The 13,170-nt window shown below is 42.7% G+C and overlaps 4 protein-coding genes across 4 annotated transcripts; 2 read left to right on the top strand and 2 right to left on the bottom strand.

Annotated features, from left to right (window-relative positions):
• Nucleotides 1-5,438: 5,438 nt before the first annotated feature.
• Nucleotides 5,439-6,216, bottom strand: J4E84_007471 (uncharacterized protein; the record flags this gene model as incomplete). Its single annotated transcript, XM_049390054.1, has 2 exons — nt 5,439-5,605; nt 5,784-6,216. 2 exons carry the CDS (start codon nt 6,214-6,216, stop codon nt 5,439-5,441), a joined length of 600 nt encoding a protein of 199 aa, XP_049242354.1.
• A 1,450-nt stretch (nt 6,217-7,666) lies between these two features.
• On the top strand, nt 7,667-8,300 carry J4E84_007470 (uncharacterized protein; the record flags this gene model as incomplete). Its single annotated transcript, XM_049390053.1, has 2 exons — nt 7,667-7,842; nt 7,910-8,300. The coding sequence occupies 2 exons, from the start codon at nt 7,667-7,669 to the stop codon at nt 8,298-8,300; spliced, it is 567 nt and encodes a 188-aa protein (XP_049242353.1).
• Nucleotides 8,301-8,609: 309 nt separating this feature from the next.
• Nucleotides 8,610-9,266, top strand: J4E84_007469 (uncharacterized protein; the record flags this gene model as incomplete). The annotated part of the gene is made up of 1 exon (XM_049390052.1): nt 8,610-9,266. The coding sequence occupies one exon, from the start codon at nt 8,610-8,612 to the stop codon at nt 9,264-9,266; it is 657 nt and encodes a 218-aa protein (XP_049242352.1).
• Nucleotides 9,267-9,593: 327 nt separating this feature from the next.
• On the bottom strand, nt 9,594-12,591 carry J4E84_007468 (uncharacterized protein; the record flags this gene model as incomplete). The annotated part of the gene is made up of 3 exons (XM_049390051.1): nt 9,594-10,241; nt 11,139-12,491; nt 12,541-12,591. 3 exons carry the CDS (start codon nt 12,589-12,591, stop codon nt 9,594-9,596), a joined length of 2,052 nt encoding a protein of 683 aa, XP_049242351.1.
• Between the last annotated feature and the right edge of the window lie 579 nt (nt 12,592-13,170).

Here is a 13,170-nt window from a genome sequence, read left to right as displayed (position 1 = left end):
TACGTTAAGGTGTATACTACTAATCTTAGCCTTAATCTTATTCTAGTCTAAAATAGAGTAGCTCTTCTTATTATAAGCTTAATAACCTTTATTACTATAGTAGAAGTAGACCTAGGCTTTTGCTATTACATTCTTCTAAGCCTATATACACTATAATATAGCTTTACACTATTAGCTACGTCTAGACTTAGCTTTATACTCTAAGTTATAATTATTAGGTAACTAGTTATAACTTTTTAGTGTATAGGCCTTATTAGTAGTAGTACTTATAGTAGTAGCTTTACTATTATTAATTTACTTCTATATTAGGTCTATCTTATAGATAGTATCTAAGAACTTTATAAAAGCTTCTTCTTATTAATTATTAAAATTAGATAATATAGAGAAAGTAAGTTATAGGTAAAGCTATTAGTAATAATATAGAACTATAATAAAGTTAGAGAGCTTAGTTAGTTAGTGTATAGCTATAATATAACTACACTAGTTAATAAACTTCTCTAATTAGCCTATTACTAGAGAGCTATTACTAATCTTTATTTACGCTTCTTACTAGCGTTTAAAGATAGATTAACTAAAGTATTTATCTAAAGCTTCTAGAATGTTAAGATACTTATAGAAGAAGCTAACACTATTCTTAATATATATCTAGACGTTACTATTAATTCTAGTTTCTAAATAGACTATACGCTTATTTTTAGAAAGTAATTTACACTTCTAGAGAGCTATATAACACTACTTAGAGTAGTTCTTACTATTCTTATTATCTTTCTAGATTTCTACGTTAGAGAGCTTAAAAAAGGTATAACTTATTCTACTAACTATAGACTCTACTAGTTAAGTATATACCTAGTATATAACCTAACGTCTATTATAGAGTAGTAGGTAGTAGCTATAAGGCTTAGTATTTATTAGATTTACTTAGCATTATAAGTAGAAGTAGAAGTATAATAAGAATAGTAAATATTACTAATAGTTATAAGAGTCTTATTATAAGTAGCGCTTAGGCTCTTATATATATTAACTTAGGTATAAGTTTAGAGAGGTAGTGTAATAGTTAATAGTATAATAGTTAGTAGTCTATTAATTATTAGTGTAATAGTTTCTATAATTAGTGCGCTTAGTGCGCTTAGTGCGCTTATTACGCTTAGTGCGTTGCTTAGAGCTATATTATAGTATAGTAAGTAGCTAATAGTTAGACTTAAAGGCTTAAAGGCGTTAGATAACCTTATTATATTATTACAACTACTAGTTAAAGTCTTCTTTTAACCTATCTATGTTATTATTAGCTAAAAGTACTTATTTCTTAAAACTCTTATTCTAGGTAAGAACGTCTTTATAGTCTTAATTCTTCTAAGTATAATCTTAGAACTAATGTAGTAAGTAAGTCTTCTTCTTAGTAAGCTACTTAGAAGTAGTCTAGTGCTTATTATAAAATTCTATATATAACTTATAGAACTTATTAGCCTCTTTCTTATTAAGAGTAGTATTAGCGTACGTAGAATTAGTATATAGAGTGTTAGAGAAGAAAGACGCACATAATATATTAACTTTATCTTAGAGCTTATTACGTTAGCGCTCTAGATTATTACGTAACTTAGTAGCTATAGTAAGATAGTCTTAAGTAGTAATAAAATAGTCTTAAAGACTAGTAGTTTTATTCTTATAGAAGTAAACTAAGACCTAAAGCTTACTAAGTTACTTCTCTATTTCTAGAATAATAAAGATAGTCTTATTAAAGTTCTTCTTAGTAATATTACTAGGCTAGAGATTATATAGATCTAGTGCAGCCTTAGATAGGCCTTTTATAATTTTAATAAAGAAGGTTTATAGTAGACCTATAGAGTATTATACTACTTTAAGAAGATTCTTATTATTATAGATAGTATAGTAGATTTCTTCTAAGAGAGATTCTTAGCCTAGATTTAGACTATACTATTACTTCTTATTATTAGTATTATTATTATCTTTAAGTTTAATAATCTCTATAAAAGTAAAGTTAGAGTAACTAAGTTTTATATATACTTAGAACTTATTATAAATAGACTAAAGATAATAGCTACTAAAGAAGACGTTATATAGATCTTTAGTAGGTATAGAAACTATTATAGGCTTAATAGAGATAATATAGTTATTTTATAGATCTTCTTCTAGATTTAGAAGAGTAGAGTAGCTAAAGATACTCTATTAGCTAGGCTTAGTATAGTAGATAGCAGAGACATTATTAGAGTTGCCTTAGCTAATAGTTTATTAGGTGTTAGTCTAAGTTAGAGAGTTAGTAATAATATAATTACGCTATTGCTATTACTTATAACTTAAATCTTAACTATAGAATAGCGCTTATAATAGCGTTAGAGCCTAGCGCTTATAGCTAGATTCTTAGCTACGTAAAGAAGTAGAAGCTTTACTAGTAGTAGTTTTAGAGCTGCGCTTAGTGTAGGTAATTAGACTATTAGATAGAGCTACAGCCTTAGCTATAGAAGAACCTATAGTTAATTAGTAGTAGCTAAGTGTAATATTAGTGTTAATAAGGTTATTACTATTAGATATTATAATAGTTAATAGTTAAGTATAATAACGTTAGTAGTTAAAGTAAATAGTAGAGAGAGAGAGAGAGAGTATAAAGGTAAGAGAGTAGTGCGTTAAATAGACAGAAGCAGAGTAATTATTTACTATCTATAGTTCTACTTACTTATTATAAAGTAGTAAGCTAGACCTTCTACTATTTACTAAGAAATAGTATAGCAACACTATAAATAGTAACATTATTAACTATAAATATTTCTGCGCTACAATATAATACTCTCTTAGAGTTATAATATACTTAGTAATATTTTTTAATAATAGGCTTCTAGCGTAATACGCTATCTATAGTTAGTGCGCGTACGCTACCTATATAATAAGTTCTACTCTATAGTTATATAATAGAGCCTTATAGTAGCGTAATATTAGTAGCTAATCTAAAAGTATAACTAAAGGTAGAGAATATATTATAAGAGTGTAAGATTATTATCTTAAGCGTAGAGTTATAATTAGTAGCTTTATAAAGTTATGTAAATGTTTACACGCGCGCTCTAAGTTCTTTAGTATAGTTACTTACTATGTATATTCTAGGTACTATAAGGTAGACGTAATATAGTATAAGAGACGTTAATAGATAAGATAATTATATTAAGTTAAGTACTAAGTAAGATATTACGTATAGGTTAGAGAGAGCTATATAAGCTAAACTTTAATATTTAGCGTATAGGCTATCTACTAGCGCCTTAGTAAGTAGAGGTTATAAGTTTAATCTATAATAACTAAAGCTAGAACTTTTTAATTAAAAAGATATTAAGTTTTTTAATAAAGTATACTACTATATAAATTTTTAAGAAAAGCTTTATATTATTTAAAAGTTTAAAAAGTATTATTATAGTAATTATATTTAAAAATAGCTTAACTAAAATAATAAGAAAACTTAAAAAACTTACTATATCTAAAGTACTTATAGCTATAATTTTAAGTTAAATTTTATATTTTATAATATTCTAAGTAACTATAATAGTAAGCTATTTTTAGAAGTATATTAAAACTATATTTTTAAGCTTATAGTAAAGAAATAAATATAAAATAACTTTAAGTTTATTTTTAAAGAAAATAATAACTTTAGCTATAAAAAAAGTAGTTTTATAAATATTATAGTATACTAAAAGTATAAAAATAATTTTAATTACTACTTTAACTACTTAAATTCTTTTAACTTTTTACTTATAAAAAACTATTAGTAAGTTATAAAGTAATATTTAAAGAAGTACTTATATTAAAATAAGTTTAAAATAAAAAAAATAGCTATAAAAAGTATTAAATAATAAAGTTAGTTAAATACTAAATATATAATATTAAACTATAATTAAGTATATTATTTTAAAAAAACTAAAGATAAATTACTACTAAGCTATAATAGTAATTCTAAGGTATTTATAGCTAGTACTAAGTTAGCTTAAACTCTTTAGAGCTAGAATTTAATAAAAAGGTAGTAGTATATATTTTAAAACTTTATTAATACTTATATTAATAGTATTTTAAGTTATTTTTAAAACTATATTAAAATAGAAAGTTAAATAACTAAGTATTAACTAAATTATAGCTAAGAATATATAAAGAAAGTATCTTTAGAGCTTTTTATAACTTTATAACTATAAAAAAAGTCTAAATACTTAAAATCTTAGCTTTAATAATAATATACTTAAGATTTAAGCTCTTAAATATAACTTTATATAGTATTTTAGTAGTATTCTTATATAGTTATTATGTGCTAAGGCATCTGTAAGTCGGCTCTTTTTTGTCCGCCGCGTGACTGTGTTCCACACAGGCACAGTTCCGATCACGAGATCTATAACTTATCGACAGTTGTCAGGATACCCTCTAGTCATGCCTTAAATATGACTTCAAGTGCTGTCTTTGCATAAAGAAGGCGCAATGCGCGCACAAAAGAAGCCCTAGTATCGAGACTGAGGGCTGATAATTGCAGCCTCGAAGCTTTGACGTGAACCGTGTTCAGAGCCGGGAGCGCCTTTGCGTTAGCCCTCCCTTGACGCTCAACCTCTTCCTGGGATACTTTCTCCAGGTGGTACCGCCAGTGTACATATCGAAATTCTACCGACAACAGAGAAATTTGAATGGAGGTGATCCGCGCACACCGCCCAGCTCCAATGGCGACGATAGCGGCCTCGTGGCTATGAGGCATGGCCAATTCCATTTCGAACGTCGCTGTAGAAATGAAGAGTGAGTTGGCTTCGTGGCGGAGCTGCCGACAGCAGCAAATGAGACCGACAGGGTTGGTCGCGCTTTGTTCGCCTTTCCGCGGATGCATACGTATCACAGAATCTGTAAACGTGAATAGATAGATGAGGTTGCGGAGTTCTGCAGGAAGTCGTAGAAAAGGCGATGTGAGTTGGTTAACCCGCGCACTATTCCAGTTAGCAATTATATCACCGTGTCTTGAACAGTATTGTACACGTTAGCCTTCAAGGCGGAGATGCGAGCTTACATCTGGTCGCACGTTGTAATCGTCAGACCAGTCGACTCGGGGTTGAGCGCCATGATGCAGTCGTCACTGTATTAAAGCGTAGTTGTTATGTTCACGAAGTGGGCGCCATTAGAGGAACGAAAACGGACGGAAGTATTGCCCTTCAGTCTTCATGCTCTGCCCGAACAGGCTAGGTGCTTCGCAGGTAGGTAATGACGTCATTGGCTGCTACCTCTAGATAATGCAGCTTCTACCATCCCACAACTCAGCAGACATGTGCAGCGCGGAAGCTTTAGCATTGCCAGAACGAACTTCTCGGCGACTAGTCAGGCTGTCTACATGTCAACGAGAACAGAGATGTCGCCAGTCTTCGCTACACGCCCGATGCGTCGCTCGCAACCCCACACGCGCCCTTCCGCCACCGAAAGCATCATTGATAGTTTGTCCGGCCCACGAGTTCGACATCCGACTCCGAAAAATCCTCGCGCTTGACTTGGATATCGATAGCCTTCGAGATACCACCCATAGACAGTCGATGTCCTGATCTCCGCATACGATAGCGATCGTCACTAGAGACGTAGCTGCTCTTCCCGGAGCCTGAGGATATGCTGCATATCCTTGAAATTGTATGCTGGTATATCGCATGCATGGCAGGCATGCATGCGACTACGATAAAGAGGTTGGCTTCGGTTACACACCAGTAAACACCGGATACGTTGTCGTCTATGATTGCGCCGTCAGTCATTGTGCAGCCAACAGGAGGAGCAGTACTCACAAGTCGGATTTGAGCTCTGATCGAATCGGACGAGAGCCCATAAGCGAAGGCAACTGACGATGAAGATGATGAAGCCCACAGCGAACATAGAGATAATCTGGACCTTCTTCTTCCAGGACATCTGGAGTCTCGCTAACATGGGCAATGGTAGCGATAGGATTGCCACGTCGAGCATGATTTCAATGGCGCCGCGAATGAATCCAAATAGCCGAACATCGACGGTGCATAGGCCACTTGTTTCGCCTTTCCACCCGTCCCAGAAGAATGAGATAGGTTGGCATTGAAACATCATGGCTCCTGTATTGCCGATACCGAAGCCGGTAACAATCCCCATCAGGATATACGTGGTTGTCCGTAGTTTTGGCGAGGTTGCGATCCGCAGGTAAAAGGCCAGGATGGACAGTTGACAGAAGGCTTCTGCGATTTGGTACATGAAATAGGTAACGTACAACCACTGCAGCAGAATTTAGCTTCAGAACGGGCGCTCAAGGCGAGGCTTACCTTGAAGCTATTTGTTATCGCCGCTGGCGATATCCCCCACATGTCTCTTCCGAATCCGAGACGACCCGCTAGGAGACCCATCAGTTGACCGTTGCATCTCTCAATGGAATGTTGGGAGTGATTTACCGACGATGACAGGGACGTTCTGAAACAACGAGGCCAACTACCTTCCGTCAGCTCTAGCACCCCGCACGCTCAACGTTCATGACTTACTCCAGATAGCCCGATGAGTAGGTCGTCTAGGCCAAGCTTGGCTTTGGCTGAAAAGAACCGGTCTGTCAGTCGCAAGACAACCATTAGTACAGCAAGAGCGCCAATAGAGGCCGTGACAGCGATCATTGTCTCGCTCTCATCCCTGATCGGTATGCCACAAGCTGCGTAGGTTTGGTTAGTCGCACTAAGTGATGCGGGCACAGTGCAATTTGCAGCATTGCAATTCGCAAATTTTGTCTGGAAGGCCGTGTCGGCACACAGACAACCGAAGTCATCCGGTTTGCAACTGCTCGAGGGTACAGGAGCTTGGAAACACTTTACCTGCGGTTCTTAGTCATCAATGCTACGAAAGCTCAATCATCAACTAACTGCACAAGTCGGTAGTTTTCGCAGGAAATCGTCTTGCGCGAGTATAGGTAGCACGAAGATGGCGAGTGCTGCAAAGCACCGGAAGATCTTCATCGCGACGATGGTCGAGTGAAAAGATGTGTAGCGGCGCAACATCTGCTACGAAGGAAGCATTTGGGGTATATGTCCAACATGACGCATGATCTATAGCTCAGGTCAGCGACGATCCGTTAAGGGGATTACCTCCTTGAGCGTTTGACGGCTCGCAGGATCCGAAGGATTATGGGCGTGGTTTCAGTCGCCCCATCAAACTACCATGCCGTGGAAGATACGCGCGCAATGGGAGACGATCACTGGTAGGCTCCAGGGCTTGCCCTTTTCTGGCAGGTCGGTGCCGCAACCAACAAAATCGACGTTCATAACTTGACGGATTTACCCTTTCGGCACGGCCCAAATCCCGCGGGAATTACTGCACTTTATCTCACTGGCGGAGAAGTTTCCCGAGCACTTTGTATCTGCACCAATGCGGCGCAGTCGTTCTAAGCGAACCGTTATCACGCAGCAAGATCCTAATACGGCGAAGGATCTGGCTTGGCAGCACAGGTATCTCGATTATGTTACAATCCCGGCAATTGCTTTTCCTCATCACTTTCATCACCATGGCTATCGTGCTATCCGCCACGATTGGCATTGCGTTCGCTACATTTGCCATAATTTACGCAACCCGTTGGCATCTAGGGAGAAAGAATGCTCTACCTCTTCCCCCGGGCCCAAAGGGCCTCCCACTTCTTGGAAATGTCAACGATATGCCCAAATCTGGCATGCTTGAGTGTCACCATTGGTTGCAGCACAAGGAAGTTTACGGCCCCATCAGTTCCGTCACAGTGCTAGGGCAGACCTTCATCATCATTAACGACCCTGAGATTGCGTTCGAGCTGTTGCGCGATCGCTCGGCGATTCATTCTTCGAGACCTAGCCAAACCTTCAGCGGTGATATGTACGTCAATGGCTCGCAACAGCTACTTGGTGTTGTATGATCGGCCACTTGTTGACCACGCGAACAGGGTAGGATGGCGGCATGCCACTGCGATGACTCCGTACTCCGCTGAATGGAAGATCCAACGCAAGAATATTACCAAGATCGCGAGCACGAACGTTTCCGTATCAGTATTCGATAAAGTACAAGAGACAGAGGCCGCGCACTTCTTGCTCAACTTACTGGAGTCGCCCGACAAGCTCTTTGACCATATACGAAAAGAGGCAGGCAGTGTTATTCTGAAGATCACATATGGCTACAACACTGTAGCAAGCGGCAACGACCCTTTCGTCGATATGGCTGCTAAGACCATGGAGCAGTTCGCCGATGCTACGGTTCCCGGGAAGTGGTCGGTAGATATCTTCCCCTTCCGTGAGTATCGCTTCCTGATGATTAATATGGCTTTTGACGTCGGCTAGTGCGGTACTTGCCAGCATGGCTGCCAGGCACGGGGTTCAAAGACACGGCGAGACGAATGGAGGCGCAGCTTCGCCAATGCACTAATCAGCCGTATGAGTTCGTGAAAAAGCAGATGAAAGAGCAAAGGCATTCGCCGTCTTTCTTGTCGCAGTGCATCGAAGGTCTCGGCTCGGATGCTGAGATGGAGTTCGTTCACAAATGGGCGGCGTTGGCGCTCTACCTCGGCGGTGCTGATACGGTAAGCTTGTGGGCAGATATCGACGCCTCTATCGCTTTACTGACTCAACCAATAGACCGTGTCCTCCATCATGACCTTCTTTCTTGCCATGACTGTCTTCCCCGAAGTCCAAAAGAAGGCCCAAGAAGAGCTAGACCGCGTCATCAGCGGAAGCCGACTACCAGTTAGTAAAGACAAAGAGAAGCTTCCTTATATCGAAGCCATCATGAAAGAGACCCACCGCTGGCACCTCGTCTTACCAATGTGCCTTCCACATTGCAGCACCGAAGAAGATGCCTTTCGCGGGTATCGCATTCCGAAAGGCTCCATCCTTCTACCTAACAACTGGCATTTTACGCACGACCCCGAAGTCTATCCCGACCCGATGGTCTTCAGACCAGAGCGCTTCCTCGAAACACCCACTCATAAGAGTGAGCCTGACCCTAGAAACTTCATCTTCGGATATGGTCGCCGCGTCTGCCCGGGCCGATACGTGGCGGATAACGCGCTCTTCATTACCATCGCCCAGACTCTCGCGGTGTTTAACATCACCAAGTTCGTTGATGGAGATGGTCGCGTTGTGGAGCCGGAGGTGAAGTTTGAGCCGGGAGCGATCAGTCACCCTGTGCCATACCGTTGTTCGATCAAACCGCGATCGGAGGATCATGAGCGACTGATCAAGGCTTCAGAGCAATTGTTTCCTTGGGAGGAAAGTGACGCCAAAGAGCTGGAAAATATAAGCTGGTAAGATAAGGGCAAGCGACCGCCCAAACACATGCGTGTTGCGTAAAGCTTCTTTGCTACCTGCACGTTGTGAGCGCAGGGGTTTGCGTAACGTTTGTACCATAACTTTAGGTACTATGGAAGAATTGAAGACTTGTGGTGGGTGTGAGACAAGATGCAAGCCAGCCGGCACTTTTCATTTTGGTCTCTTCGTATAAGGTTGGAATCTTCTTTAATGTACAAAGGTCGACAAATACCTGCGTTTAAAAGACAGTGCTGACAACAGACTATGGTGTGTGTCGAGTAAAGTCTTAGCTCATGCAACACACACGTCCCACCATCGTTGCTTTGACTATTCCTTCTTCGGTAGCGGATTGACAAACTTGTCCTCGTGGAGCTCTTCGTCTTTAGGCGCCACACCACGTTCTTGTAGCTGTTTGAGCGCCTCTGGGGCTACCTTCCCAATTTGGTGGCTCCTGTATTGATTGGTCTCAGAACGCGTCAGCCATGTCAAACGACCCTCGATTTGCGTATCGTGGATGTTCTCGATCGCTTTATCTGCGCCCTCTTTGGTTGCAAAATCGATGAAGCAGAGAATGCGCGGTTCTTTCTTCTTATCACCATAGAATGGCGCGAAGTCACTGATGCGTTCGATGGTACCATGTTTGGCGAATTGCTCGTCAAGTATCCGCAGCGCGTTCTGTTTCTGTTTGCCGATGCTGGTATTGGACGTCCAACCGGGTGTCTGAACTCTAACCATCAAGCGACGACCTTCGAGCAATGGGCGTACAGCTTCGAGTGCAGCGGCGGGGCCCTCGTCAAAGAAGTAGCGAGTAGCGTACTGGTGATCTCGCTTGTCCTCCACAGGGCCCCAAACGAAGTCGTCTTTGAGAGGCCTGACGACAAGCTTCTTACGCTGTATCTCTGCGTCATTAAGCTCTGCAATGACCTTGGCAGCCTCTGCTTCGCTTCCGAGTTCCGCGAAACACCTGGTGTCGTTCTGGAAAGTGTAGCGATCAAGACGCATCTGCAATCTCTTGCTGGGTGATCATTAGCCCGAAACCCTGTTTGCGAAATCCCCAAAGAAATGTTATAAGACGTACACGGTGCATCCTTTTGATCTTAGTAGATCCTCGACCTCTCCCCTTGTCAGTCGTTTTGGTATACCCAATAAAGCAACCCCTGATGATGCGCTTGGTGTCGGAGCGCGCGCATCAGTGAGTGCAATCTCTGGTCCTCTCGACGGTGTTTCGATGATATTTTCCCGCCTCAGCTGGCTGGCAGCGAACTCTCGCTTCGTAATTGATGTTCTGATCAACGGAACAGCTGACTGAGCAACGCGTGCGGAACGCGTTGTCCGAGCAAAGAGACAGCGCCCGCGAGAGAGTATCCTGGGTACAGCCATAGTCAATTGTGTTAATCCGAAGGTGATGGTATGTGCATCCGCAACCGATGATGGCGAATGATCGCGTCTGCTCGAAAAGACGCCAGCCATTATCGCGCTAAACAGAGAAAGTTCCTTGGCTTTGCCAAGACCTGGCTTATCGATAACACGGTCACGAAAGCAGCGAAACTGCGGCCGTCACGCCGTTCAGTCCTGTGCAACGAATAGCTCGACCAAGCGCCCACCTGGTATACTGGCACAAAAGAAAAGATTTGGTCAAAGGCTTGCAAGGAATTTAACAAGATAGTTCATGAATCAAGCTACTTAGGTACTTAGGCATCATCTAGCCCTAAACTGTAAGACTGGCCCATCTTTCTTGCTCGCAAAAACGTCCTGGATCTGATACTCAGACGCCCTTGTCCTACCGACTTCCAAGTCCTTGCTTCCAGCACCCAATGTCGTGCCTGGTGCCAGTCTCAAATCATACAAGTAAAGTACCCTGGCAATCGTTACCGACAGCTCAACATACGCGAGACCCTTGCCAATGCATCCACGAGGGCCGATGCTGAAGGGGTTGTACGCCGACTGCGCTGCCTGGAGACTGCTATGAAGCGGGTTCGCGGATGGATCAGATAGCCATCGCTCAGGAATGTAGTCGAACGGTTGAGGGAAGTAGTCGGCGTTGTGGTGAATGGCGTAGATCGGGACGCCGACGTCGCAACCGGCAGGAATGTGGCGACCATCGATATCCAGACCACCGGCAAGGACTTCTCGGGGAAGAGCACCGGCGACTGGGGGTGTCATACGCATGGTCTCGTCGATGCAAGCGCGTAGGAATGAGCAGCCGCTCAGCTTTGGTCCGGTTACGATTTCCTCAACATCATTGAATGTTTCCCAGATCTCTTTGCAGACTTTCTGCATCGCTGCGGGGTTGTGTGCGAGGTAGAAGAAAGCACCAGCCATAGCCGTTGAAGTTGTATCGGAACCAGCGATGATCAGCAAGTTTGATTCGCCCCAAAGCTCATCCATGCTGAAGCCTTTGCCGGTTTCTGGGTCCTTCGCGTTGAGCAGGTAGTAGAAGAAATCTTTACGATCAACGTCGACGCCCAACTTTGTTCGCTCCATAGCCTGGCCCTTGCTGTACTGCATGTACTGCGCCCGCTGGCCTGCAATCTTGCGGAAGAAGAGCTTGTCCAGGTGCCAGTTGTGGATGGTAAGGTGCGTTCCGCAGATGAGATGTCGGTGTGCCGCGTTGCCGACCAGCTGAGTTGCGAAACGATTGGTAGGGCTTTCCAACATGCCAAAAGCCTTGCCGAATACTAGATCACCCATGATGTCGAATACGAGCCACTCGCACCAATGCGCAGCGTTCCAAGCGTCGTTCCAGCCACCATCCTTCTCATCGGCGAGGCTCTTCTCGGCAGACCAGTTGTTGCTCTTGCGTCCGAGCAGTTCGCAGCCGACACGTACATTTGCCAGGATATACTTCTCAAGACTCTTGATAGCCGAGTCGCTGAAGGCGTGGCTCATCACACGTCTCTTGCGTGCATGCTGCATCTTGTCAATAGAACTATGGACGCTGACCGCTTTGGGTGTACTGGGAAAGGCTTCGTAGAACGACGCCTTCTTAGCATTTGATCGGAATCCATAGATGGTCTTTAGACCAGTGGCGGTGTTGACAGAAAGTAGATTTGGTCCAAGACGGACGTACGGTCCATATTGCTCGTGCGCGCGGTGGAAAGCGAGATGCCGAGAGCCCTTGTAGGCGTAGTACGCCAGATAGATATCTGTGATCTTTGCGAGGAAGGGGCCTGGGTATGATGCAAGAGGATGGAAAGTCAGGCGGTAAACGATCACTCCGAAGATCTGAGCATGATGTTAGCTTTGAATGGCATGAGAATGGGGAGTAACGTACGTAGAGAACCAGCGCTCCGAAGATGGAGGCCAGTAGGAATAGAATTGCCATATTTGCGACAGCTCAAGGCGAGTTGAATGTGTGTTCTGTTATTGGTACCGAACAAAGATAATTGCCACAAACACGCGTGCAGTTGTACAATTCGTGTGCACGAAGGAGAGTACCAAAATCGTTTCACCAACGAGATCCTGTGCAGATAAAGGTACATAAGTACTCATTCACCCTCCACCACCATCCGCAGCTCCCGCAATACCCTCCTTGACCCCAGCTCCATCGCGATGACAAAGATTAACAGCGTTGTGGAGTAGTCTCGTGCCCTTCTCATCGCAGAATCGGCGAGCGGGTGTCTTGGGTATACGTCGCGGCGTGTCACGGCTAATGTCGGATATCGATGCAGAACGCCGTGTCGCAATCACGTGCAGCGGATATCACAGCAAGCGAAGACGCTAGTGCGGATACCCGTGCAATCCCAACTTTTTCGGGATTGGAAGGGCGCGGATATCGTGCGCGTAAGCCTGGCAACAATCACGGTTGCAACGGCAGTGGGTTAGGAACGATTTCGCATCATGTATACCTAGGTTGTCAACAACGCGTGCACAGACGCGGGCTCATATCATCCTGAACCAGCAG

Source organism: Alternaria hordeiaustralica (assembly GCF_023758085.1).
Source record: "Alternaria hordeiaustralica strain BMP 2776 chromosome Unknown scaffold_16, whole genome shotgun sequence".
Taxonomy (NCBI): Eukaryota; Fungi; Ascomycota; class Dothideomycetes; order Pleosporales; family Pleosporaceae; genus Alternaria; species Alternaria hordeiaustralica.
This window is presented reverse-complemented; position numbering and strand designations above follow the sequence as displayed.